General features: G+C 46.1%; 1 protein-coding gene and 1 long non-coding RNA gene across 6 annotated transcripts in view; one reads left to right on the plus strand and one right to left on the minus strand.

Annotated features, from left to right (window-relative positions):
* Dscam3 (Down syndrome cell adhesion molecule 3) overlaps positions 1 to 26,532 on the plus strand; it is an 89,844-nt gene that overhangs the window by 28,194 nt on the left and 35,118 nt on the right. For all 5 annotated transcript variants that reach the window (XM_067349058.1, XM_067349055.1, XM_012380363.2 and 2 more), the window contains exon 2: positions 17,684 to 17,773. In XM_067349058.1, coding sequence (XP_067205159.1) covers positions 17,740 to 17,773 — 34 coding nt within the window. In that variant the 5' untranslated portion in view covers positions 17,684 to 17,739. The remainder of the gene's footprint in view (positions 1 to 17,683; positions 17,774 to 26,532) is intronic.
* Positions 1 to 26,532, minus strand: part of LOC105679993 (uncharacterized) — a 77,529-nt gene that overhangs the window by 13,762 nt on the left and 37,235 nt on the right. The window contains exon 4 of the long non-coding RNA XR_001101927.2: positions 24,235 to 24,282. This is a non-coding gene — a long non-coding RNA (uncharacterized lncRNA). The remainder of the gene's footprint in view (positions 1 to 24,234; positions 24,283 to 26,532) is intronic.

The raw sequence follows: 26,532 nt of genomic DNA on the forward strand, positions 1-26,532 counted from the left end.
ATATTAATTTCGGCGAAGAATTATTTTCTATTGTTTTGCTAGATAGCGTCGTGAAGTATAGAAATGTCTCTCGATTAATATCGAGAAAGAGAGAGAGAGAGAGAGAGAGAGAGTTATCGAAGAAACTTAGCATCCGTAGAGAAACTATACGTCTGAACTAATTCCAAATAATTAATTCCAAAGGATAAGAGATGACGTATCTGTATCTGAGAAAAAAATACCAAAAGAGTCGACCGTATCCGTTTTACTCGATGGCTTGCCAATTCTAAATTGGCAATACACGTAGTGGAGGGTCGAAAGCTCCTGGATGGAATTGGCACCTTAAGATCTGCTGATTCGTCAAAGGATTAAAATCTTTCTCACTGTCCCGCAAGCAGATGTCCTCGTCACTCATACGCGAAAGATGAAATCGTTGTACTGGGAGCTACGCTGGTCTAAAATAGACTGAAACACGGGCTTGCCTTCGGGTTCAAATCCCAAATGCCGCTTCTACCGTTTATCTAAATGATATGTACACTGCGGCTTCCCTTGCGGTCTCGAGCCCGTCTTAACACTTAAAGGAGAGAAGATTTCCCATTTTGCAACCCACTGCGTCGCTCTGCCACAATGTATAATATAACTAAATGCTGAATTTAGTAGCGCCTTATTAATCATTAATAATCTGCTCAATTACCGAGACACATAATTAATATAATAAACGGAGTGAAAAGCGAAGAAGGAAATTTAAATATACAGTCGTAATCTATAATTCAAAACACTTCATTAAAGGATTAAAATTTGCTAAATAAAGAGACGCTGCAACTTATCTTAAATATTTTTGAAATATGATTTATGCAATAAATAATGAAAAAATTATAAATCTCATAACGCCGTAAACAGATAGTTTCTATTAGAATGTGCAGAAGTTTCCTTCGATTTTAAGATAATTTTCTTTAATATCTTAAAAATGATACAATATTTTTAGTAAAAAAAAAATTAACTATCACTTTTTGTCACCTTTTAAGAGCAAAAAGAACGAATCCCACGATAAAGGAAAATCCTGTTTTGTGAATAATTTGTGAGCGAACTTTTGCATATTCCTAATACTTCGATTAAAGGTATAAAGAAGTTCCAACGTGGAAAAATTGTTGATTGAAATGGCATTCGGGTGGAGATCGATATTTCTTTGAGACTGAAATCACGCGTGAGCACGTTGGTTTGCACGTTGTTTTTGCGGACGTCGCGAGCGATGTATTTGTGACGGGCGCGTCAGCAGAACGATTTCTAGTGCCCTCGCATGTACGCGCCCTCGACGCCGCGTGTATTTGACCATTGGAGAACGTTTGTGCCACAAGATATCTACGATCCGTTCGCGTAACACAGCGCGCCCACACACGAGAGCTGTGTGTCACGTGCGACCGATGGCGCGATGCGGGAGCTGATACATCAGATCATGACCGGAGGGAGAAAGAGAGAAGGGGGAAGAGAGAGAGAGAGAGAGAGAGGGAAAGAGAGAGAGAGAGAGAGGGCAGTGTCCCTAGGACGGTCGGGTGCCCGCACACACGCACGTACGTACGTACAGGAAACTAATAACGGCGAAAGCGAGGTCAAAAGCCGACGCGCCGCCCACCCACTGCCGTTCAGTTTCAAGGCGTTCCATCATTATTGCGACAACGTTTGATCTACGTGATGCGTCGTCGCGTCCGGCAGCATCCGCGTCCCGTCATCGTAATTATGGCTAATGCACCGGAGTCGCGCGGCCATGGAAACTCGCGGGCGTCCCCAGTAATCCCTTCGACACGTTTAGATTTATTGACCGGACCGGGCCAGCGCGCCGTAGGCCATCGCTTTCCACCGGTGGAACGACCGGTCACCAGTGAATAATTACGTAATCCATACTTATCCCGCGCTTAACCCATTAAGACCCGTGATTCTTTTCGCGGACTGGCATTGTCCTGACTCGCGCGTCGTGAAGCAGGTCGCTTTTTCATGTAACAGTTCCGATCGCAGCACTGACGACTTTCGGAATAAATCAGCGGAAACCGCGAACCATTGCTGCCGCGAAATGCCGAATTTGAAAATCACCGATAACAGAAAACTATCGCGACAACTCCGAATTTTTGAGTGAATCCGAAGGTCCGCAAGCAATCGCTGTCGATAAAGTTAAATCGCAAATCAATAAGAGAAAATTGTCACGATAATTTCGGCCTTAGTAAATGAAATTAATTCCGTCGTTGTGAGAAACAGGATTTTAATAAATAAAGATATCTGCGAACTAAAGCGAAATCAGTTACCGGAGCATATCATTAACAATTCCGTCAACGCCACGGCCATTTGGATTCATCGATAATGCTTTCTGTATGTATCATGCTGGCTGTTCTGGTGCATTAGCGCATCGTTGAGCTAATTCGAAAGCGATCTTTCGAATTAGTACGTTCGCAGCCGCGGTTTCCGCGGCAATGTACCTCTATCGGCGCGATCGATGAAACGCGAGTTGATTTCGAGGCCGCTTTTGTCTCAGGTTGAAAGGTCCTCTCGTCAAACCAAATACTCCGCCGTGAATGTTCCGCACTCGATTCGATTATACGCACACGTATGCGCGCGTGTAAGAGGAAAAGAGAAAGGTAATTCGCATAGTTTACCCGATCGGGCACACTTCCGACGATACTTTTCATTATATCAAAATTTAGCCACTAATTTAATCACGCGCCCGTGTTTTTGCACAAGACAACGTTAAAATATTCAAAGCGCTTCGCGTCACGTTTCCGCTTTTACAAATTGCCGTTGCGTGACAACAGTGATCCCTCTTGAAAAATAGCCCGCGTCCCGTCGCTCGTCGTTTGTTCGCCGCGCGAGAAAGGTTTCGAGCAAATTCAATGCTATACTAGCATATCGGTTAGATAGGATGGAATTGTCATTCGCTATGGCCGAGGGATTCGCCTAGAAATATCCTTTATCCGATCATCGGGTTCGCTCCGGTCCCTATATTCTCCTCTGCTCGCCGAGTTCACCGAGCCAGAGTTCACCCCGTAGTTTATATTCCAACGACGCCAGCATCTTTATCGCGGATCGGAAAACCCTAATTCCCTGGGGAATTTCGCACTAAGAATTTATGCTACGGAAACAATTTCCGATGCTCGCTCATCTGAAAAACTCCTTTCCGATAGCCTGCGCTTTTTTTTAGATGGGTTTGAAAGCGATGGAATGCTGAACGCGACGTGTAGACGAGCGCGAACTTTGCACTACGCGCGTGCATGAGCAGTGTTCAAATTTTATCCGCCCGGCGAGTGTTTATAGCGAAAATAATTACGCGCAAGTATTTTCTCGGGGTTTCGCCCCGATTTACGAGAGACCCAAACTCATCGGTGGTTTTCTTAAAGACGCGCGTTTTTAAGGGTGCTCGAGCCGTGCGCTGTGAGAGACCAGTCGTAATTAACAAGTCAAAAACATCCACTAGACATGCATTATTCAGAATAATTACCATAATAAACTCGGTGTAACAACCGACATAGTGATATGTGCGGCGAGCATAATGTAACAAGTCGCTGAAGCGGGGCACAATTATTACACCATATGTTGTTAGAGCGGCAGATGTATTCTGCGCCGCGTCTTGTTTTTAACGACACAAGCCCGGCAACGTGATGAATTTATCACAGTAAATTAAATCACATCATAGGTGTGGCGTGTTGCCGAAGCGAGGAGGCAGAAAAACACTCCTCAAGTGAAAACAACGGCGTCCGAATTCCATTCGGCGATGCGCGCTGCCAATCTGTCGCGCGTCGTGTAACGCAATGCGGTGAAAATTGATCGAGTCAATATTCCATATTCGCGCGATCAAGATGCCTTATTGCGGCCGGGGTTGATAATGGAGGTGCGGACTGCCGGTTGTATTTACTATCTCGCTCGGTAAACGGCCATTTATTACTGTCGCACATCCGCGCCGCTGCGCATATGCAGCGTCGCTAAATCACCGTTTCAGCGGGATTAGCACCGTGTGCGCAAAGATAAGCGATCTACCTCTCGTCTTAACCACACGCGAGCGGATCGCGCAAACGTGCGTGGACGATTAGCTCCCCGACGGTCACGTTGCGCGGCGTAACGCAACATAAACGACTTATGATTGCCCTTAGGGGACCCGCGGGCGCCGCGCAACGATAAACGGGGTGGCGGAACGCCCGGTGGAGGAAGGGAAGGGAGAGGGGGAGGGTCGAAACGTGGCCGAAGAACCGTGACTCGCAGTTTGAACAGCCGTGGGGGAGACGCGCGATCAAAAATATTTCATTGTGCAACGTTTGAGAGCCAATGGCGCGGCAACGCGCAGGTGTAGCTCTCTCGCATTACGCACGACAAAATGTTGGCCCTTTGTACTTCAACGACTGAATGGGAATTGTTCGTTCGCGTAATCGAACAGCGATTGTAACACATGTTTGACAAATGTCACACGGACGCATTTATCGGAGTAATCATAATAGCAGCGTGATACTGGCGCGTTGATGATTATCACCGTAATCGTAAAGTTGAAGTGTCATAAAACAATTCCATCAATTGTCGTATCGGATTATTATTAAAAAAATGAATATAATATAATTTGTCATCTAAATTGCTGGATGTCGGAAAAAAAAAAATGGCAATGTCGCCTGATCCGTCTCGCTCGATGTTCTAATTTAACTTGAAACTAAATCGTCCGTGCGAATATAAATCCGTGCCAGCTGCATATATTTTTCATAATAATTTTATTACAATTACGGGCATAAATCGCGCCGGAATGTTGCATGCAAAAGCAAACATCGTGCGGCATGCAGAAGTGTCGAATATCACAACGGACATGAGTGCTCGCTATGGCACTCAACGCGTTAACGTTGTAACAATCGATTAACGTGGTTTCTGGTTAGCACAATAGTATCTCGTTGAACTGCTCTTTGTAAAGCGAATGCTCGTGCACCGTAAATGTGACGGTGTAGCGCGACGCAAAAATTCCTCTGTCGCATTATCGATCTCGCGGCGCGATACGGATTTTTGCATGTAAACGCGTATCGCCCTGCCCCTTCGCCCCTTCAGCCCCTCCAAGCCCATTCGCTTTACGTGTATCCGCGGCCGAAAAAGCGCAAGCAGGGATCCCGCGGCTTTCTCCGCCATCAAAATGTCCCTGCGCGCGCTCGTTACATTTCCGCATCCACCACGAACGCAGCTCTGTCTCTCTCGACGTAGTCGACAGATCTTCCTCGACGTTTGCGGGACGAGCGACGATACATCAGCGTCACCGCTAAAGATTTCATCCCCTATGGCTCGACCATCAGTCCAAATGTCAGGCAACAGCAGCTGCTTGAGATATGAACTTACATTTGGAGATTAGAGTGAAGTTCGGTACGGCGGAAAGATTTATTGCGCCAAAATTGATCGCGATTAATACGAGCTTCTCGAAATTAATGCGAACGCATTTATTCGGAGCGAATCCCCCGGGGAAATCGATTATTTATCGCGACAAACGGGATAATAATAATCGCGATTGCAAAATGTATCGCAGGAAACTATAAAGCCGAAGAACGCGACGAATGTTTGTCGCGTGTAAATATTTAAATATTTTGTTTTTCATCGTCTGTTGACTATTTGCCCCGCTCGAAGCTCCGCGGCGGTCGCTGTCTGCGATACGCCGGTTATCTGCGAACAATGCGTCCGTCTGATATTTGTAAAATATGCAGCTACATTGCGGCACTGTTTGCTCGCTCACGGTATCGGGAGTGGAAGCTAATTTACTTTAACGCTAATGATATACGGTTTACGAGGGAGCGACTTTGCGAATCTCAATAAACCCGGTGTAACCAAACACCTCTTTTCCCGGGCTAGAAGAGATTGCCGCTAATATGGTGCGCTAAGGACGCCGGGATGGAGGTGCGACATTATCGATTTTTCCCTATCGGGTGATCCGATACTTCGATAACACACGTCCGCCTCGCGCCACGTTCGCCGACGAAATGGGAGAACTTTTGACGCGCGATAAAAGTTTCCCGACATGACTGGTAAAGCTACCATAGGCATCTATCTTTCACAAACAGATCATCGACGCCCGCAGTTTCCGCAAGAGTTGCGCTCTGACGGGATCATCAAATCGGTTTTTATCACGCTTAGCCGCGCGGCTTAATCGACTTTTCTCACTGTTTATCAACTAGTTAATTGTCATCCGATGTATCAAGTCGGGCGGGGACGAAGGAAAATTGCGGGGAGTAATTTGCGCGGTAGATTGGAGCCGAAATATGGTAAAGGATACGTCAAAATGCGTCGCAACGAGTTATTATAAATAAGAGCGAGCCTGCGGATTACGCAAACGCGCGGCGGAATAAGCTACACGGGGTCGGAGTTCGTACGATGAAAACAGAATAAGCTGCATAGCTGCACCATGTCAGATCCTTTTTTTCCTCTTTCTCTTTTTTTGTGTTTTTTTTTTTTTTTTATGTCGTGTATGTAAGCGACATCTCTTGCGAGATCTCATCTTTTACCGCGTGCGCTATGAAAAAATTAAAGGAGACAGTAAATGCGAGTCATTATCTCTCGCGAGTCGTGGCCGAAGGGCTTTTCCAACATGCAATTTCAAACTGGATATGATGACACTAAAGATTTAAATGTAATTCCACGGAGATTGTATCTGATTTTCGAATTAACGCTCTCGCCCGCGAGCGAAAATCGGGTTATTAAGAGTGACGAAGCGGAGTGAAATTAGAAGAAAAAAAAAAAAACCGACGAAGCCGCGATCGCAAATAGCGACTGGCTATTGTAAAGTGGACACGAGCTTCTCGCTCGCTGAGGCGCGAATTCCGCAAATTTCGCGCGATTCAGCCGCGTTAAACGTATTTCAAGATACGGGCGCTTTTTTTTCCCACACAAGTACGACAGATAAGGCCGTTAATGCGACGTTCTACCCTGCGCACTCCTGCTCGCGCATAGTTTGGCGCGACGAGGAAATCACCGGACTGGAATACCACGAACGTGAGAGGAAAGGGGCGGGGGGAGGGGGGGGGGGTTGCTCGGTGCACACTTCCATCGTAATTCAGCGAGAATGGCCATGCCATCAAACGCGACGATACCGCAGCGTAACCCCGAATGCTCGTATACACACGAGCGGGCGGGCGTTTGCGCGCGTTTACCGGTCCTGTATTAAGGCGAGTTTGCAGCATTCGACCGATAGTAGGACGAGCGAAACTCGATCGAATGGAGCGTGCGGAGCGTTTGCGCTTAAATATTCGAACGGGAACATCTTTCGTCCCTGCCAGCGTAAATATCCTGACTTAAATATACGCGGCTTTGACGGAGTCGCGACTCGCCGCCGCTGCCCCATTTGTTTCTATTCCGGTCATGCAAATTGTCTCTCTCTCTCTCTCTCTCTCTCTCTCTCTCTCAAGCACACCGACGCGATATAATCGAATGCTCGCCATTTAGTTATGGAGTTTGCCGAGGGAAATTGCCTGCGGATTAGCAAATTAACATTGGCAGCATCGAGAAGAGGGACCGCTATCGGCATATTTGTAAATTTCATTCAATTGCCCGCGATAGTTGTTTGCAGTCTTCCTCCTCCCTCGTAAATAAATTCTATACGCAGAATTGACATTCCGAATTAACACACCGAAATGTTTCACGATTCGGGAGTCGAACGTCTTCGAACGACGACTGATCTGTTCTGCGGACTAATCAGAGACTTCACTGACGCGGTTTTCTTTTTTCCAGGGTTAAGTCGACACCTCGCGCGGAATTGAACGGGCGGAAAGGGGGATGTTTCGCTTCGGTCGGACGCGTACCCACACCGCCGAACGGTTCGACGTCCGCGCGCGTCCGTCCGCCTGTCATTAATATATCGCCACGTACGCGGCGGGTGGTGGGTACCTCCGGTACATTCCGCCACGGACGGTGCTGTGCGCGTCGAGCAAACACCGGTTCGCTACACGGTAAACATATCGGCGCCCGCGGTGGTAGCGAACGTGGGCGCGGGGGCAAAAGCGACGACGGGGGGGAGGTTGAAAGCGCCAGCGAGTTTGCGGGTCCCGCGAGCGCGCGCGCGCTCGTCGTCGCGTCGGTGTGTCGCTAGTAATGAATAGGACATAAATCTGCGGAGGTTCTCTCTGTGCCGGTAACGTCCCCGGGATCTCTCCAACTCTCTCGCTCTCTCTCTCTCTCTGCTTCTCTCTTCTTCTCCCGCTAGCACCATTTACGCGTCTATAGACGGGGGCGAGCGAGCGCGAACGCGCGCCAGAGACGACGCAGGGGGATTTTCCAGCGCGACGCGAGTGGACGTAATGGACTTTTCCGAATACGCGTTCTTCCGTTTCCGCGACAACGCCGCAGGAAGCGACGGCGGCGGGTTTTATTCGCCGGTGGATAAACGATGGCTCCGATGCAGCGGTGGAAGAAGCGTCTCGGGCAACACGGCGTTTCGTCTTTTTTTTTTTTTTTTAAGGCCGGAAACTGCGCGCGCGAGAATCGCCAGCGTGGCGAGAAATATTTCTCGCTGTATCGCCGGGCTTTGCGTAGAGACAGAAAGCGGAGAGACGAAGCGGAGTGGCGAATTATTTACTCGTCTTCTTCAACGAGAAACGATGCCGCGGATACGTAAAACCCGGGCAAAGTGGCAGGTCAACGAAAATATTATTCCAGAATTAACTGAGCGGCGAAAGAAAAAAAAAAGAAAAAAGGCACGCAAATTTACTTCCCGCTTGTTATCCGGCACTCGAACAACCGTGAATTATATTCCCGCCTCATCGTATTTGCCGTTCGCGTGCTAACGTCTTCATGTACGATTTCAGAGCCCGCGAGATAACGCGCGGGCGAAAGAGCAGCGATGCAAATTCCAGCTCGACTTTGACTCGATCACGAGCCAATACCCGCAGCGATATTACTTTCTGGTCACTCCACGGTACATCTCGAAGATCGTTTTCCATCCTCCGCCGGGGCCACGGAGAAGTACGCGGAGAGGTAACGCTTCCGCAGCCCGGAAGCCGGGATAGAGCGAGGGAGACGGGCGGGTCGGCCAAGCGGCAGGTTTAATTTCCGGTCGGATAAATTTTGAAGTGGCGAAAGGCTGATCGCGACTCGATGCTGGCCGCCGAGGAAACGCCGAGAGAGAACATTTATATGAATATCGTATCCCGTAGCGAAGAGTAAGTAAAACGCGCGCCGCGCCGATGCGGGACGGCGACTCCGTTAAATCGAGGTCGTAACGCGATCGCTTTCGAAGATGCTAATGCACCGGGGGTCATTTTCCTGGAATATACTCCTCGCGAGATGTTTTCTTCGAAACTTGTTTTTCCCAAACGACTTTTCCGATCCCTCTCATTTGAATAAACCATTTGGAAAAATGGCTGAACTGCAAAGACGTTCGCGCTTATGTGCTCTGTCTTGCACTAACTGACGAGTAATTTCAGTGGGGAAACTTCGGTAAGTTTAATCGAGCGAGTTTCACCGCCACTTTCGGTATTCGCATATAAATATTCTATCAATACGCTGGAATAACTTTTCGACGTTATCTTCTCATGTGAAATAATGCACTTTAACGTACAATCAATAAGACTCAGTTAACCGTCAATAGATATCGAGTGCCTATTAAGGATTTGATCATTCAATAATTATGCGGTCTATGTAATTGACAATATTCAACAAATGCAATGTAAGTGAATAATGGCAAAGCCGGATAGAACATCAATATTATATTAATATCATAAATTCGTAATGACGATCACAAACGTACGTTGAATATCAAAAGCGCGTTTATTGTTATTGGAAATAATAGTCCTCTCAACATTCACTATTATGTTGAGAGGAGAAAAATTGAATTTTTATCAGTTCTTTGATTATTTCGTATAACTGGTGTCACACACAATGTAAAAAAAGCAGCAACAACACAGACAATTACGAGAGAAAGAGATAATAGCTCTTCGATTATAAAGAAATTATCGGATTACTGAAGTTTAGCTGAAATATTAATTAATTTCCATTTCATTACCAGCGCTCTGAGAAATTAGATTTCTCCATGTCGCGCGTTGCGCAAAATTTTCGTATAATAAATATTTTGCCATTTTGAGATTCCGCGATATTGAAACAGGCAATTTAATAATAACGCGAAATATTAATGAACTATTGAGTTTGACCGACAGCAACAACGGTTTCCGCAATTTGGCGCAGCATAAAATATACTTACTAATTAATGAGTAATTTATTTATAGATTAATATTATAATAGGATGGATAATTTATCGCTGCATTTACCATTTGATCAGTTGATTCCAATATGATCTCTTCCATTATTAACTGCTTATAGTAACATTGAGCTTTTTAATTTTTATTTCAGTCGCGCGTTGAATAGAATGTTGCACGGAGCTTAATCCATTAAAAATTTTATTATCAAGAGTTACGTTTAAAAAAATATCAGAAATTACAAATCAATTGCAATTAAATTAGCAACAGCAATTAAAAAATAATTTCCGACTGAAAAGCTCTTTACGTGATAATTCTGAAACATTTTGCAGCCGTGACATCAATAAAACCTGTCGAAATGATGGAACTTCTAATTGAACAGGAACATTACTTAACAAAACACGCATATGATTATTGTTTACGCGGAATCAGTTATTTATCTGTACCTGCCAGTGCCGTGTTCGCGTAGATTATTAACCGTTGAGCGACAATTCTCTACAACAGAGAAATTATCGAGCAACTTAAGCTATCGCGCTTAGCCGATCATCCGGTCCAGCGACAAAAATACTTTGCAGCTCGGTCGAAAGTTGTTCAATCCTGCGAGATCGTCGGAACGGATTACAGCGCGTTGAAACCGCCGCGGGAAACGGCGCGGAAAACAATTTCATCGGCTTCCTTGTCGCTAATCAGCACTTTGGCAGCGAACAAACGTTGATGAAAAATTCTCATTGAGATCCCGGAACACCCCTCTTTCCTTCGCGGCTGTCTCCGCGCTCCCCCCCCCCCCCCCGCCGCCGCCCATTCAGCTCCGCTGCTGCACCGCCGGACGAACAATATCCTTTCTTCGCGTCGACGTAGAAAATCGAAAAGTCGGCAGGGAGACAGGCGGAAGAAAAGGCCGAACGAGAGAACTAGAAAGGAGACGTTCCCATTCAGCAGTAGCTTAACGATCTATCCTTTTGGAACGACGGCACATCCTCCAACGCTCCCGCAATCCCTTCTACGCTCCGTATCTACCACACCGTCGCGTCTTTGCGCCTTATTCTCCGCCATTTCTTTCTTTTCATTTCGCTTCTGCGATCCCCTCTTTTCTGCGCGGCAGCGATTCCCAACTATTCAATGAGAATTAAGCGAGGGAGAAATAGAGATACCGTGTCGAACAAATGACTTCTATTTAAACGAATTTGAATCGTTGCGTATCGAGTGACGGTTAACGTAAACTAATGCGTCTGACGTTCGCCGTTTGTTTTTCAATTGCACGCAAAGTCGGATAAGAGACGCCACATCGCGCACAATAAACTCTCACGGCGTGCAATCTACACGTAACTCTGAAACTGTGAATAAATGATTAAAATGAAAAATGTGTGTGTAAAGTGTAATAATTATCCGGCAAGCTAAAACAAGTATGCGGTTCTTTATCCGCTCTCGTTGCGACCTTTTCTTGGTTTTCTGTTTTACAGAGAATTACATCCGGCTACGAGAAATGCCACCCCCGATACTTTCCTCTATATATAAGGAGGCTGTTAACGAAGCGGGAGTTAATTGCACGATTGTGTTTCAGCGGAAAGCACAGTATTACGTAGAAATACCTTCGTTCTCATCTGCCCGGAGTCGTTTATAAATTCACATTGTGGGCGCAAGACTCGTAGCGCAGATTCAAAAGCGACGGAAGCACGAAATCCCTTTTGATATATTGATGTCTCCCGCGGTATTAAGCGTATTTTCAATGCATAATGAGTGTTTTTATACGCTTGTTACATCCTTTAATGCGCGTTTTGCAAGAAGCGCCTTTCCTCTCTAATGTCTCCGCAAATATTAAAGCTTTGAAGGCGCAGAATTTATTCGTATTTGTAAGAGTGAAGAGACACAGTCACAATGACTGCCGTCTTATCGCCCAAAAGTCGTTTACGCGGACCGTTACGTTAACCGTGTTAAATGACTTTCTCGAGTCCTATACAACGAATACAATAAAGCCCCTACTCAGTCCATTTCGCTACATTATACGGATCACTGACAAGGTCCGACTGTAAGCTCGTTATCAATCGTGAAAGTTATGAGATATCTTTGAATACCATTTTGAATACCATAAAAGTATTGATACACATGTAACATCATTTAATACGCGTTCTGCACAAGACAATTTTATGACCATAAAATGTAAAGGATATTTTTTATTTCTATTTTAAACGAACACGCAAAGCCCCGGAAAATTGAAAAAGCGTGACAAAGCAACAAAAATTCATTGCACTAAAATATTATTACCTAGAAATCTGTTCAGAGGTATTTTAGAGCATGTAAAATTCCGAAAAAGCGCAGTTAAAAAAAACCAAAAAAAATAACATTCTGAAAATCTATGAAAAGAAAAATTCTAGTTAATGGCATTTCATTTCGCCGGTGATTCAGTTTTCGTTCATGATTATTTGAAAAATTGTATACTTTCAAATATTACGGAAAAGTCATCGCGCGTGGAACAAAGCGCGTAACGCTGGCGGAATTTTCCAAATCGAAACGCTTGCTTTTTTCGGGGGAACAACACATCTCGATTTTTGGTTGACTTTCGTCCCGGAAGGTTCGTCGGGATATAACGCTCTCGATCGAGCTCGCGTTCTGCGGTGTTGTATGAAAACAGAAAGCTTAGCGCGAAATATATCGGGCAGCGATATATCTCGAGCGCGCTGCGCAGTTTTTCCGTCGCTTTTAATCCCGCGTACCAGCGATGCTATTATTGCCTACAATTCAAGCACACGTTGACAGCCTGCAGTCGATTATTTTCCCCGCGGTGAAACATTCGTACCGCGGTACCTCGGTAACCAGCGGCCGGGCTCTCTCTTACTCGCGTTCGTTAAACACCGTCCAAATTTATGCTTTATGCGATCTGACGGTGTAACGAGAGCGAGCGAAACTTTATCGGATTACAATCAGGATACTCCCCGCGGCTTCGTTGCTTTCGATTCGATTAAAATCGTCCGGGAGCTGCTATTATCAAGACTAGTTGATCGGAGTATTTTTTTTTGTTTTTTTTTTGCAAAAGTCGGAACTTGCTTCAAAGCAGCGGGGCTTTTATCCGGATGCGGTAAACAGTTTTGTATTACGCTTATCCGTAAAATCTAAATTGTTCAAAACGATTTTTCGGACTGCACTTTTTTATTCCATTTTACACGCGTCATTTGCAATAATATTTAGCGATAATAGTGTCTACGTAAACGCTATCGAGATTTTCTCGTCGAATTATTGCTACGCGTTTCGCTTGGAAATGTATGATCGAATCACAGAACGTCTTTGCAACTCGTATAATCGCTCGACTGCGGTTATTTCGCAACAAATCATATCTGAATCAGTCTGTGATTTGTAAATCTTCGGCAACATCAAGAACATCTCCGTATTTGATAAATCCCCATCCGACAGTGTACTTGAGATCATTTCCGCATTAACGAGCGAACGCGTCAGGTTGATACTTTGGTGTGGTTTTCGTGATATATGGCGGTGATTGCGCGGTGAGGAATGGCACGCTGAAATTCCAGCGAAGTTTCGTTAACGATGCGCCACGGCGGGGCGTCCGACGCGCAAAGAGCGCGAAGTCATTCGAACAATCTCCCTTTACTGTTATCCTTTACGTCCCCGCGCGCACGTTTCCGGAAGACGTGATTTCACGACGTCCGTATTTTACGACTCATCCGATTAAATTATGCTTTCTTCGAGTTTCATGAAATAATAATGATGCGTTATTTTCCATTGTAAACGAATCTTGACGCGCGCCCACGCAAAACGCGGGACAGACGGGACAGATAAGACTTTATCGTCGCGTTATCTCTCGCGGCGGAGAATTAAATGATAGATAGAAAAATTCTTGGAAGCACATTTTCTTCGCAAGGTAAGAAATTAAAATTTTCATACTTATTCCGCGGCATTATCACTTTTATAGCACGCATACAGCTACGGGACGCGAGCTCAGTCCACGTTCATACGTGTAGCGCCGTACACTATGCAAGCTGGTCACGCAACGGCCGGGCCGCACGCGTAACGAAGTAAAGAAAGAGAACGTTTAATTAAAAAATTCCTGGAACAAATTGATTCGTTTCAGTATGGTATTCTCGCAGTTAGACAGAACTATCCGATACGCCATTTCGAGCGACCGCGAATCGAATAGTTATAAACTTTTTGCAAAAGACTGTCACATCGCGAAATTACCAGTGTGCAATTTCGAAACCTGCAGTTGAAAGTGCGACAGTTTTTTCGCGGGAACGTTCCGTATAAACTCTCTTCGATCTTAATAAATTGCGGTTATACAGAGATACGACATATGCCAATATTGCATGCGGTGAAGAATATTGCATTCTAGTACGCGAAATAAACAAGAGAAAGAGAAAGAGAGAGAGAAAGAGAGAGAGAAAAAATGCAGATTTGACCCTTGATTGCTCGATTTCTCTCGGCGCTTTCTCACAATGACAATGTGGCAAATCCGCCGTGTAGATTTCTGGAAGAGAACCGCGAAACGCGTTCGAGGAGGACGAGCGGCAAAGTGGCGGTCGTATTAGCGATCGTATATAAAGAACAAAAGCCCGTTTCCACCCGCTGATACAGATACGCGGAATTCGCGTGTACGCGCCGTTGCGGTCTGCGGTTTGTGAATGGAGAATGCGCGAGCATCGTTGTGCCGCTGCTCGCACATAAACACGCATACGAAGCCGGGATTGAACGCGCGCGCGTTTACGGCAAGCGCTCGGGATAAATGAAATTCATAAGACGGGGTATCCTTGAGACGGGACTTTCCCGCGGCGGGTGGGCGATAGTTTCGCGCAAGGCGAAGCGAGAGAGGAGCCCGGCGGGGTTAGTGCGGGGGTCAGGGGGGGCTCGTGCAACAAGTGACGTTATTAGGTTGGCGCCGGAGGGCTGCGAGGGAGGGAACGGCGAATCATAATGCATAACTCTTGCCCGTCCTTGTCTTACCGCCCGCGCCCCCTTCGCGAGAGTGAGCGCGCGCGCGCGCGCGCGCTCCCGGCCATTCAACTTCTGCGGAATTGCTTGTGCCAGTTTAAACCGTATTACCCCCCGTGGACCAAAAATTAGCGGATACTCGATGAACTTTGCGCTAGCGACTCTTAATGAAACCGTCGACTATCTATAATAGGAATCTTGTTTCGATACCGATTGACACATTACACATTAATGGGAACTTTTTCGAATCTCGATCACCAGAGAAATAATAAAGATGTAATTTGCGAGAAACACACGCGGTTCAATCTTTAAGCATCGAACGCCGATTTGATTGATTGAACTGACGAAAGCTGACTTCGAGCAATCCTCGACGGAAATTAAGAAAAATTAACTCCGAGAGACGAATGGCGAGCTGCCACACCCGTGTTCGCGATAAGGACACCCTGGCACAATCCCCGCAGTCACATATCGTCCTTAATCTTCCTGATAAGGCTCGGGTTATGATACCGCCGGTGAACTTCAAAAGCTCGTTTGCGCCCTGATCGGTGCCAAGTTACGTCGAGCTCATTCGTCCTTGTCGCCCGATACGGTAATCGGTCCGAGGGCCGTGTCGCGTCCCAGAAAACCGAATCTCCATTCCGCTTCCCGGCGACGGACGCGAACCGCGAAAGAGACCGTTCGCCGCAGCCGTCGGTAACGGCCGGGGAAGACAAAGAGACTTTATTATGCGGGGGCAGGCGGGGTGGGGGGCGGTGGAAATTGAGAACCGCGAGGGCGGAGATTGGCAAGGATTGCCGGGTGTTCCCGGCGGCGTCGAACGGCGAAGACGACTGTCTTATATCCGCAGAACTCTCGGATTATTACCGCTCAAGACGGCCTTTCTTTCCCGTAATAGGTTGGAAACGCATTCGCCCGCTAATCGTGCGTCGTCGATTCTTTGCGCCGAGTACAAAGCCCGCCTTCGCTTTGCGATTCACAACAGAATTCGAGATGGAATTCCATCTATAATTTCGCACATCGCATCAGACGAAAGACGTTTGAAAAATCCAGGCGCGCACGAAGTGCTTATATCGGTGACATATGTTTTCGCATGTCTGTGGATTTTTATTCTTCAGAAGCTTTTAATTGTGTAAAAATGTACTTCTGTATATCTCGAATTTCGTTGTCGCAAATAACACAAAGCAAGCTCTATGACGCTAATCATGACGTTATCACTGACACACTTTACTCCACTTTGATTCCAGTTTAGCTCGCGTTTCCGATTCGCTGTTAGAGGACGACAAGGGATCGATTAAACTGAGATTATAGTTAATATTGGATGCCGGAAAAGTTTTATTTTCTCCCCGCTCGCACTTTCGTGGCTCTCAAGTTCTCAACGTCGGCGGCGATAGTGATTGAAATATGAATGCGTAAGAAGACAGCTGTGATGAACGTGTAGGCATAAAACTTATAGTCGTCGATACGTCTCTAACGTTGTAAGCATCATGAAACTTCGATCACGCCCGAGCGCATAAAGGGAGGCCCTTAAAGCTGAGTGAAATCTTAAAGATACCGCATGATGCGAGAAATGGTCTCGATCTGCACATGTAACAACGCGGACGCGATGCAACGAGGGTGAAAAAGAAGAAAACAGAGGAAGGAAAGCGGTGGGAAAAAAAAAACACTCTGATGGACGACAGCACCACGGTCGTGTGTCGTCAAGCCGGTCGTCGTCCTTTTTTCCGCCTCGCGGCCCCCTCTGTCTCTCGGCACTTGATTTCCGTCTTTCCCATTTTCCTCTTTCGCTCCGTATCTCGCCGGTTCCCTCCCCCGCTACCCGTCCCTCCCTCGTCTTCCACCCCCCTCGAGTCCGCCATTTTTGTTTGTATTTCGCGGTGATCGTGGACCGGAAACGGACGTCCGCGCCGTGAAAAATGGCCGCCGTTGCGCTTCCGGCACGGGAACGTTCTTCCCCCCTTGTCCCACGCGTTCCGCAAACCATTCCCCCCTCCCTCTTTTCCTTCTGTCCTGAATCCTGCCACCGACGCCCTCGTCCCAGGCCCTCGTCGACGAAACGGCGCGTTTTATCCAACCGACCCTCGTCGCGTCCTACCTTTCTGCTCTTTACCGCCGGTGCCATCCGACTTTGGTCATCGACCCGCGTCCGAACCGTGCCCATTTGACGCAACGCGCGCTACATGTGTCCCTGACGTTCCGCAAACCAAGCGTTTTATCATAGTTCCGCGCGCTGTCCAGTCGCGTTATTATAGTAATTGTCTCTCGACGCTTTCGCGATCTGCGGCCGTCCGTCGAGAAACGCGCTGGAAACGCGTCGCATCCGTTGCACAATTGCGACCAACACCCGGAATTAAGGATTCGCTTTAAATTAATGTGATTTTCAACGCTGCTTCATGCGCTATCGATTATCGCGATACGTTTAAGCTCATTAATTAACGCGTAATGTAAAATTTGCTCCGCTTTGACGGTGCGCGGTACAATGTTGGCAAAAAAGATTTGTACATTTGATTCAGAATTATTTACTCGTAATTAATTTCCAGCAACTTCGCACGAACTCCGATCTTTCTAACTCTCTCGTCCGCTGCAACTTGTTTCAGGAAAGTTTCAAGAATGTGTTGAGCTGATCCTATCTGGACATACTAGGGTTTCGGGAATGGATTCGACATTATTGCTGCTCCTACTGACCGGTAAGTTTAACGTTCGTAAGATACTGCGCCGTCCGGCGAGCAATTCGGGAGAAGCGCCGTCATTTCTTGCCGGCGTTGATGCATTTCTGTCCAGGTCATTAGCGTAGGATCTACAGTTTTAGACGGGCTTTCATAGAGACTATATTTGAAAGTCCCAGCAAAACTTCGCCGGCAAGTCCCACTTATTATAAACTTCGGTCCGGTAACGCTTCCCCTTTGCGACGATGAGTTACTCCGCAATGTTGAGAGGAACTACTTGCCGGGTTAAAACAGGCTCGCAAATTGCTGCTAGAAATTTTCCTTCATCTTATCCCATTTAATAAACCTGTCTCACATTCGTAATAAAGAAAATTTATGGTTGCCGAGGGAAAAATTTCAGGAGAAAAGCGTTTTTTTTTCTTTCAATAATACGAAGCGTAATAGGAAAAAGAGTATTTTGCGCTGCGTTGTGTTGTAAAATAAATTGCAAGTTTCATGTTTTGCGAGACCCGAGCAAAGTTTTCGGAAGATACGATTTCAATATGCAGTACGGCTTGATTACGCAAAAACCGACGGGTATCGGGGTCTTCGAATGCATTTTTTCGTGTTCCCGCATTTTTTGCCAATATTCTCTCGGCGAGCGCGAGCATATAAAGGGTAGAATAAAATTTGCAGCCTCTATTGAAGCGAGAATGTTCGGGGAAAGTGACTTCGATTTGACGCTCCGTGAACTTGCAGAATAACTCGGCTCCGCCGTCTCGCACTCCTGCCGCCGGAGTCGGCCGGCGGAGAGAAAAGCGAAAAACGCGTCCATACGCGGCGCGCACCACCGTCCACGGTCGATGACCACGTGGAAGGTAGGAGCGAGGACGAATGCGAGAGCAGGACCGGGGAAAACAGAGAGAGAAAGAGAGAAAGAGAGAGAGAGAGAACGAGAGAGAACCGAGAGAAGAGGAAAAAAGAAAGAAGTACGTTTGGTTTGGCAGTGGGCGGTGGGCGTCGAACTCGGGACATCGCGCGCGGATGACGAGTAATCGATCACGAGCACTCTGCCAACACACTACGTGGCGAAGAGCACGATGGTTCTCATTCGGCACGAAGCGGGAGAAGCGGCGCGACGTCGAATTCGCCGTTTTTCCGAAAGTGTTCCGCGCGAGATCGCGAGAGATGAAAAACGTCGGCGCGCGCGGGACGAAGAAGCCCGGTAACGCTTAAGTCCGCCGCTACGGCGGGGTGAGGGACGCGTGAAAAATGATCGAGGGATGACTCCGTCGCTAGTAGCACGCGTATCCCTCACGCCGATGTTAATTCGAGACGCGTCGACTCTCTCGGACACGTCAAGAATTAGTTTCGGAGAAATTCGATATCCGGACGCGATGGCGACGGTGTGTCGATGAACCTGCGAGGGGAGCCGCGTCGGGAGCTGTCGCGCAAATCCCTCAGCATAGCTGAGAGCCATGCGCCGGAGATATTTGCGGACGAGTTCGTAATGCTTTCGCGAAAAATACAGAAACCCCCGGCTGGCAACCCTGCCCTCCCCCCCCGGCACTCCGGTTACCCCGGCCGTCCCTGTATCGATTTCTGTCCGATGGAGTATCGCGATACTCGCCCTCTCACCACCTCTCGCTCTCCTCTCCATCCCCGATCGCCTCTCTTTGTGACTCGTCTCCCACCCCCCCCCCGTTTCCCCCCCCCCCCCCCCCCCCCCGTCGCCGCACCGCCCGTTCACTCGATCCCTCTCTCGCTTCCTCCTCGTGTCCGCGTGTCTCTGTATCGCGATTTTCAATACCGTGAACGCACACGTGAACATCCAGGCGAGATGGATCATTACTTTGATGCCGATTTTCTTCACCGGCGCCTTACTTTTCCCCGCGACGCGTAATTTCGTAATGAAAAATTTCGTCAGAGATGAAAAAAAGTCTCGCGAACTTTGATACGCGTGGCGTCGAGCAGCGGTCTTGAATTAGTAAAGAGATTTCATTTGGAGAGGCTCATTATGTGCGAAATGTGCGGGTAATGTAAGCATCGCTGACCTCCGTAAATACGAGTTAATCTCACGCAATCGTTGCCGGATAACGGAAGTGTTGCGCAATGAAACGACAATACGCAACGGACGCGGCGCGGATAAAATCCAGATCACGTGAAAGTATGGATTACTACACATATTTATATGTTGGTGTGTATGACCTCCCCCGCACCACTCGTTTATCACAGCATCCGGTATGGTGCGAATCGTACGCCGGTTGGATGGAATTATTTATCTCGAAATGAAGGCTACGTTCGGCGAGCCGAGCAGAAATGGATAGGCAGGCGGCATGACGTGGGTGTCCTGATTTTTGTTTTATCGTTGAAAGATACAGCGCTCGCTGTAGCGTTCGCCGGCGAACGCTCGGGGTCATCGACGATCGGTGACCGGCCCACCGTAATGGATCAGATAAATGCCGATGAATAACAGCATGGCTTTGCTTTCGATTGACGTAAAAATGTAATATCATTTTTTTTTTTTTTTTTTTTTAATAAAATACGTCAAAGGTAACTGTTATTGACGATGATATATGTACGCAAATCAAATATGGAGATGGTGGAATTGTATAACATAAAAAAATAATTTTGTATAAAAAAAAAACAAACAAATGTGTTTTTTTGCGCGGGGTTTGCAAAGCATTTTGAGAAACTCTTCGAATATTGTTAAATTCAATTATGCCATCTCTCGCCACTGTTTGTATTAAATAGCATTTTTCGAAACCGTAACTTACACATATATATCCATTCGATATACACATCTACGTGTAACGGTAACTTTATTGGAAGTTCATTCTATGGGCACTCGAAAATCGTGCCAATGAATATTCCCGACAAAAAGCTCTTATCCGCGCGCGGCTCTAATACTTTTATTTCTATCCCCTTTTCAAATCGCTTTATCTCTTTTCATATTCTTTCCTTCTCCTTCGTTTCAGGACGTGTGCGTCACATCGTTACAAAGCGCAGAAGATTAAATTTATCACGAATGCGGGAACCTGATGAAAGACATCGCGGATTAGCGTAGTGAATATTATATTAAGCCCATTATGCGAGGGATTCGCCGGTTTCCTCTTGTCCAGTACGTCGCTAGTGTTTTTTGATATTATTTATACAACGCGGCTTTCGCGGTGCGGAAAAATCACATGCACCGATGCGAGGCGCGCCTCCCCGCGAGAGGCGGGGAGAAGTTTCGCTTGGATTAAAAAAAAAAAAATTTGTCAAAAAAAAAAAAAAAAAAATAACACGACGAGCGGTTTCGACGCATCTAGTTACGTCATAAAAGCGGACGAAAGCGAGTTGCATTTTGACCATTCGATTTTGACAAAATCGATTTCGCAGTAGCAACGGTCGCGCCATCGGCCACCACAGCGCAGCAGTGACGTCGAGATTTTAGCGGGCCGCGGAAATATCGCATGGGGCGCGTTGCCAGGGGCGCTAAAATATGTGCTTAATATTTACTCCAGACCGCACGGCGAAACGTATGGCTGCCAGGCATAACAAATTTCATTATTAAGGACACTGACGACCGAATGGCCTGCCTTTTGATAGGAATATTGCCAGCGGATATTGTCACGATGTGATTGAAAGCGCAAGATAGATATTTAGCGAGCAACCGCGAAATTTCTCTCTGTTTATATTTGTGCAATTCTATAAAATCATATGATAGCATTTTGATTAAAAACGCTGCGAAGAGACTATCTTTTAATTGAGATAGAAATATTCGTTGTTAGAATCAAACGGCATTTGTATTTCTCTTTGACGCATTGTGCAAGCGCAATATCTTTAATTAACCAAGTGAGTTGAATTTATATAGGGATATCCTTCCTTGACTGGTCCTTCGCCGAGGCATCTATTCCATCGCCGGTCATTCGATTCATATAAACCGGAAACCGAATTGCTATTTGATCGTGGAAATCGATATGCGGGATGATGCCATCAATATGAGATCACCATCCAATAGGGTATGATAATCGAATGGCGGTATACGCGAGAACTATGGAAATGAAATTTTGACACGTGTAAATATTACCACGGTATGTAACGCCGGTATATATTTGGATCTCGATTTGTGGACTGCACATATTTGAAACACAAAAATCAAGAGCAGAATGATTTACTCTGTATAATATCGCTACGAAAATGGACGGCTAATTAAATAACGGATCGTAATAATAGTCTTTTATTAATAACTGAATTAATAATAGAAGTAATAGAAGCGGAAGCGTTGTTTTGCATTCAGTAAAAAGCGTTCATTTAACATGCAATTCGTATAAATTGTTCCGAAATTGCCCGAGACTCGTTGCCGTTGCAAATTCTAATATGAGCTAATGCCATAATATTTCCATTTTTTTATTTGGAACGCAAAAATTGCTAATTTTTTATCCGTTCCTTTAGCGTCTGAGAGTAAAGACTTTCTTATTTAAACTTAATATAGATATATATACATATATAAGCGGCATAAATATTTAATTCAAATAAATATGCAGTTGATGCGCATAAAACTGCCTGTCGATTCTGATACTTGCGACTGGAAAATCATATTTCTGCTTTTAACACGGATATCGACGTAAACATGCGCGCATTAATATATAATTTGTATAATAGCGACGGTAATTATATCAAAAGCTTATTTCGCGAATCCATATCTAAATCTCGTAAAGCGGAAAAGAGGAGCGCGTATGAAATATAAAATGTATGAGAATATTAGCCTGTTTAAACTTTTTTTTTTCGATATTCGCGAAATGTCCCCAATGTCGATTATTCCCTCGATATGTGTACGAGCAATTATTACAAATGGCAGCAATGCGCATATCTTCTAATATCGATCGATACTTATCCGATTACATTGCATCGCGCTGAAAACTAATTTCACGCGTGGCATTACTATTACGCTGATTCGATTTCGATTCTTCCTTGTCATGCCGACTGATTTCCCATATTCTTTCCCTCCTATTCTCCGGTACGAATCGTGTTACTCGCATTCATGAGTTTTTGCACACCGTTGTTTTAAAGCTTCGGAAAAGCAATATATCTAGTTTGTTAAATTCTCGTTTCGTTTGCGGCGGGAAATGAATTTTTACGAAATAATTCCGAAAAAAAAAAGATACGTCCGCGTACCTCTTTTTCATAGAAAAATGAACAAATCTTCGCGAAATTAGAACTGTCTGTAACCGAAATAATTTTTCATATGAAAACAGCCAGTTTCTCTCTCCTGTTGCTTGAAGCGTGCCATTAAATCGATATTATTAATTTGTCGGACGATCCGACGATAAACGCATGTTTTAGAAACCTTCGAAATAGGTAGAAACGTGTTATTAATCAAAAAATTTTCATCAGATATTTTGCGTTTTAACCGCGCGTTTTAACTGTGGAAATGGAAGAAAATTTAGACCTCTTGCCTTGATAGAATCGAAGCCGAAGAGGATTAATAATCCGCAGAGCCGATAGTACGCGATGTGCAGGGCAAAGCATGCCGCGCGCTACACGCCGGCATTTCGCAATTCGAATCGCATTTTCGTCGCGACGTATCCGTCATACGTCGTTCCCGCATCTAATCCATCACGGTGCGGCAACCGCGTTAGGCAGCGCGACGCCCACGTCGGCGCAAATGCTCGTTATTGCACGTTAAAGTTCGTTCTGGCTGTCAGCGCGACACAACAAACGCGGGTTTGCGAGCCGCTCCGCGGCTCCAACGTGACGACGGCAACGGGCTACGTGCAACGCGGGCGTCGCGGTGCCGGAAAATTGATAATCGCGGGTGCGATAACCTCGAGTGCGCGCGAAGAAAACATTTACGAGACAGCCAGCCGCTCGACTCGGCGACGTCGCGCACGTCGGTGCCGCTTGCGGAAATATGCGAGCGCGCCGCTTTCTGAATGATAAACTTCATCGCGCGGACTGCGCGATCGAGGGCGCTTATGCCGAATGGAATATTAAACTGTTTCTTTACAATCATCGATGAGAGAGAGAGAGAAAGGGAGACAGAGAATCGCGCTCTTTTATTACAAAAATAAACCACGTCCAATCATATTAGCGAACAAATGTATGTAACGGTATTTCGGCTATTATTCACATTTTTGTACACACAGCGCACCTGATGTCCGAAATTTATCGGAAAATTCGAAGTCCAATTGTGCAAAGTTGTGTGTAAATTTTCTTTATCGCTATTTATCTTTCATGAAATTCCCTCCCTTTTTCCGCGAAATCCACAGTATTTCGAAACGCAATAAGCTTGACTTGCACCGCGCGAACTCCAAGCGTCTCCGCATTTTAGCACAGACGTGTCACGCAAGATGCTGGTACACCAATACCCTGCAGACATTCTATGCGCGCCGACGAGCTGCAATATCAAGCTACTGGCAGAATTCGAATTCCTCCAGTCCGTAACTCAAGAGCGTCACTTTTTCTCACGCTCTATAAATCGCTAAAGCCGGTTTCAGACGATATATTCGGGTACTTACCAACCTGGAACAGATCCCATCGTAGCAATGAGGAGGCCGACGAGAGCACTGAAACATAAAAATAGAAGTATGAAAAGATATGGAACAAAATGAAATATATACGTAGGATATTAATGCCGTATTATTAATACGGAAATGTAATTCACTTGTTTTATCGTTTTACATTTTCTGCATTAATAATGTATCGCGATAAAAGCAAGGTGAAATAAATCTGGATTTGAATTAAATCTGGATTTGTAGTAGATAGTAAAAATGGAATAATAAATTACGTTAAAGATATTGTTCAAAATTAATGGGAGCTATCCGTCCCGCGGGAAGATTGATGAAGCCCACTGTAAATTTCATTAATGATTTGTTCGGTCGTCTGCCCGCGAAACTCTCTCCGCGGCGGCTGAGCACACACACACACACACACACACGCACACAGCCTGGCGCAACTACTTCGATTCCAAGTCTCGAAGTCGCGGAACGTTAGTTCCCGTCGCAGTTTGTAAGCGTTGTTCGTTCGATGGCGCGTGTACCGCGACAAGAATCGCATTTCCCGCATACGACTCGCGAATACATTTCCGCGTACGTGTGCGAATGCGAGCGTGAACGTGCCGCGCTATCTTCCGTAGCGCGTGTCGCGACCGTGGAAGAGCTTTGGCAAGGTAACGCAATAACGTTCGATTATTGGTAGTCACGGATGCAGGAGCGCGGGACCGATACGACGAAGGGGTGGCGGCGGGCGGCGAGGGGGGCGAAGAGTATCAGTGGTCCAATGGTCGTATATCAAAGCTCCTGGGGGTACGAGCGTTTCCGCGTCTCCGCCGCTTTTCCCGAGCTTTACCTTTCGGTGCTCGGCAGCTGGTCGCTATCAAAAGCTCACGCTCTCGGCGCGCGCGCGCGCGCGCGCTCGCTCGCTCCCCGGAAACTCTTTCGGCCGAGCATTCGAATAACGCGTCGAGTGCTCGCTCGGGAAAATGAGTGCGCGGGGAGAGATGCGACTTGCCGATATCAATGATCGCGCAATTCTTCAAGCCCGTATCGGGCCGAGAGTCATTCCCGCTCGCTCGAATCGGCTGCGTTTCATCTCACCGCGATGGATGAGGCGCGGCGAGCCAAATACCCGCGCTATTTTTGTAATGTGATATTTGATATTTTCCAAGCATCGGAACGGCACGTTTCATCGTGCATTTCATCGCGTTTTGCGTACAATTCCACTTTCGCGAACTTTTTCACGTCTTATGTACACGTCAGAGGAAGTGTACATAAACGGATAGCATATATTTAACTATTATTTGAGTTATACTGCGAGTATTTTAACATTTTATTCACATGTTTTTCTATTATGTTCTTATTTATGCCGAGGAATACAAGTTTGATAGATGAGATTCTGCAGGAATGCTGAAGGAATGGTACAAAATACACACTTTCAAACTTTTTTCGCCGCGACGTATCTCAGCTCGGATCCTTTCAGAGCGCGCGACACGCATTATACGTCGCATCTGTACGCGATGAAATATGCCGAATTTTAATGAACCGGAAACTGTATGTGACTTAAAGCTCGAGTTTATGAGAATTTCGAGAACCTGCTTCGTAAGCGTCGTCGCGCAAAACTCCGCTAAGATGGCACGGAGCGAGACTACGGTGTCGATTTCAGCGGCGAAGTTTATCGGTAAACCGAAGTTCACTGCTAATTTCTCGTCCCGCCACACCTCAAAGTGCGCTTTAATTGCGTTAGACGGGAAGTAAATTACATTAGATTGTCAGCCCTCGAGGATGTAAGATCCGATGCTGGCGGCTGATTGCAGCTTTCGTGTGCTTAGCTGGTGACGTTCAACTTCATTTTCCGTAAAGTGGATTGAGAAATAAGATCCGCGATTTATTAAGGGCGCACGACCGAACTCTTGTTCGAATATTTTCCGATACGATTACGCTCTAATGATCGACGAGAGTACATGTAAAAAAGAAAGGAAAGGAAGGGAACGCATGCAGATAGAAAACGGGATCATTATATAATTGGGAAACTGATCCTCTCGGATAAACGGATTTTCGGATAATCGATTTGAGAGGAAGAAAGTTGGAGTCACCTGCTAAGAGGATATAATAAGTCGATTATTGCATAGGATTATCGTCCAAACGGATAGTATAGTGTTAGCTTACGGAAAATCTTAAATGTTGAACGCTTCGTATTACAGTTTCGCGCAAAGCACCGTACAAAATCATTATTTCGCTCGAGTGCTATTGTTTGTGGCGCAAAAATTAAAAATAAATAAATACAACGTTGATGGTCTAAAAATGACGTAAATATTCATA

Source organism: Linepithema humile, chromosome 2, assembly GCF_040581485.1.
Source record: "Linepithema humile isolate Giens D197 chromosome 2, Lhum_UNIL_v1.0, whole genome shotgun sequence".
Taxonomy (NCBI): Eukaryota; Metazoa; Arthropoda; class Insecta; order Hymenoptera; family Formicidae; genus Linepithema; species Linepithema humile.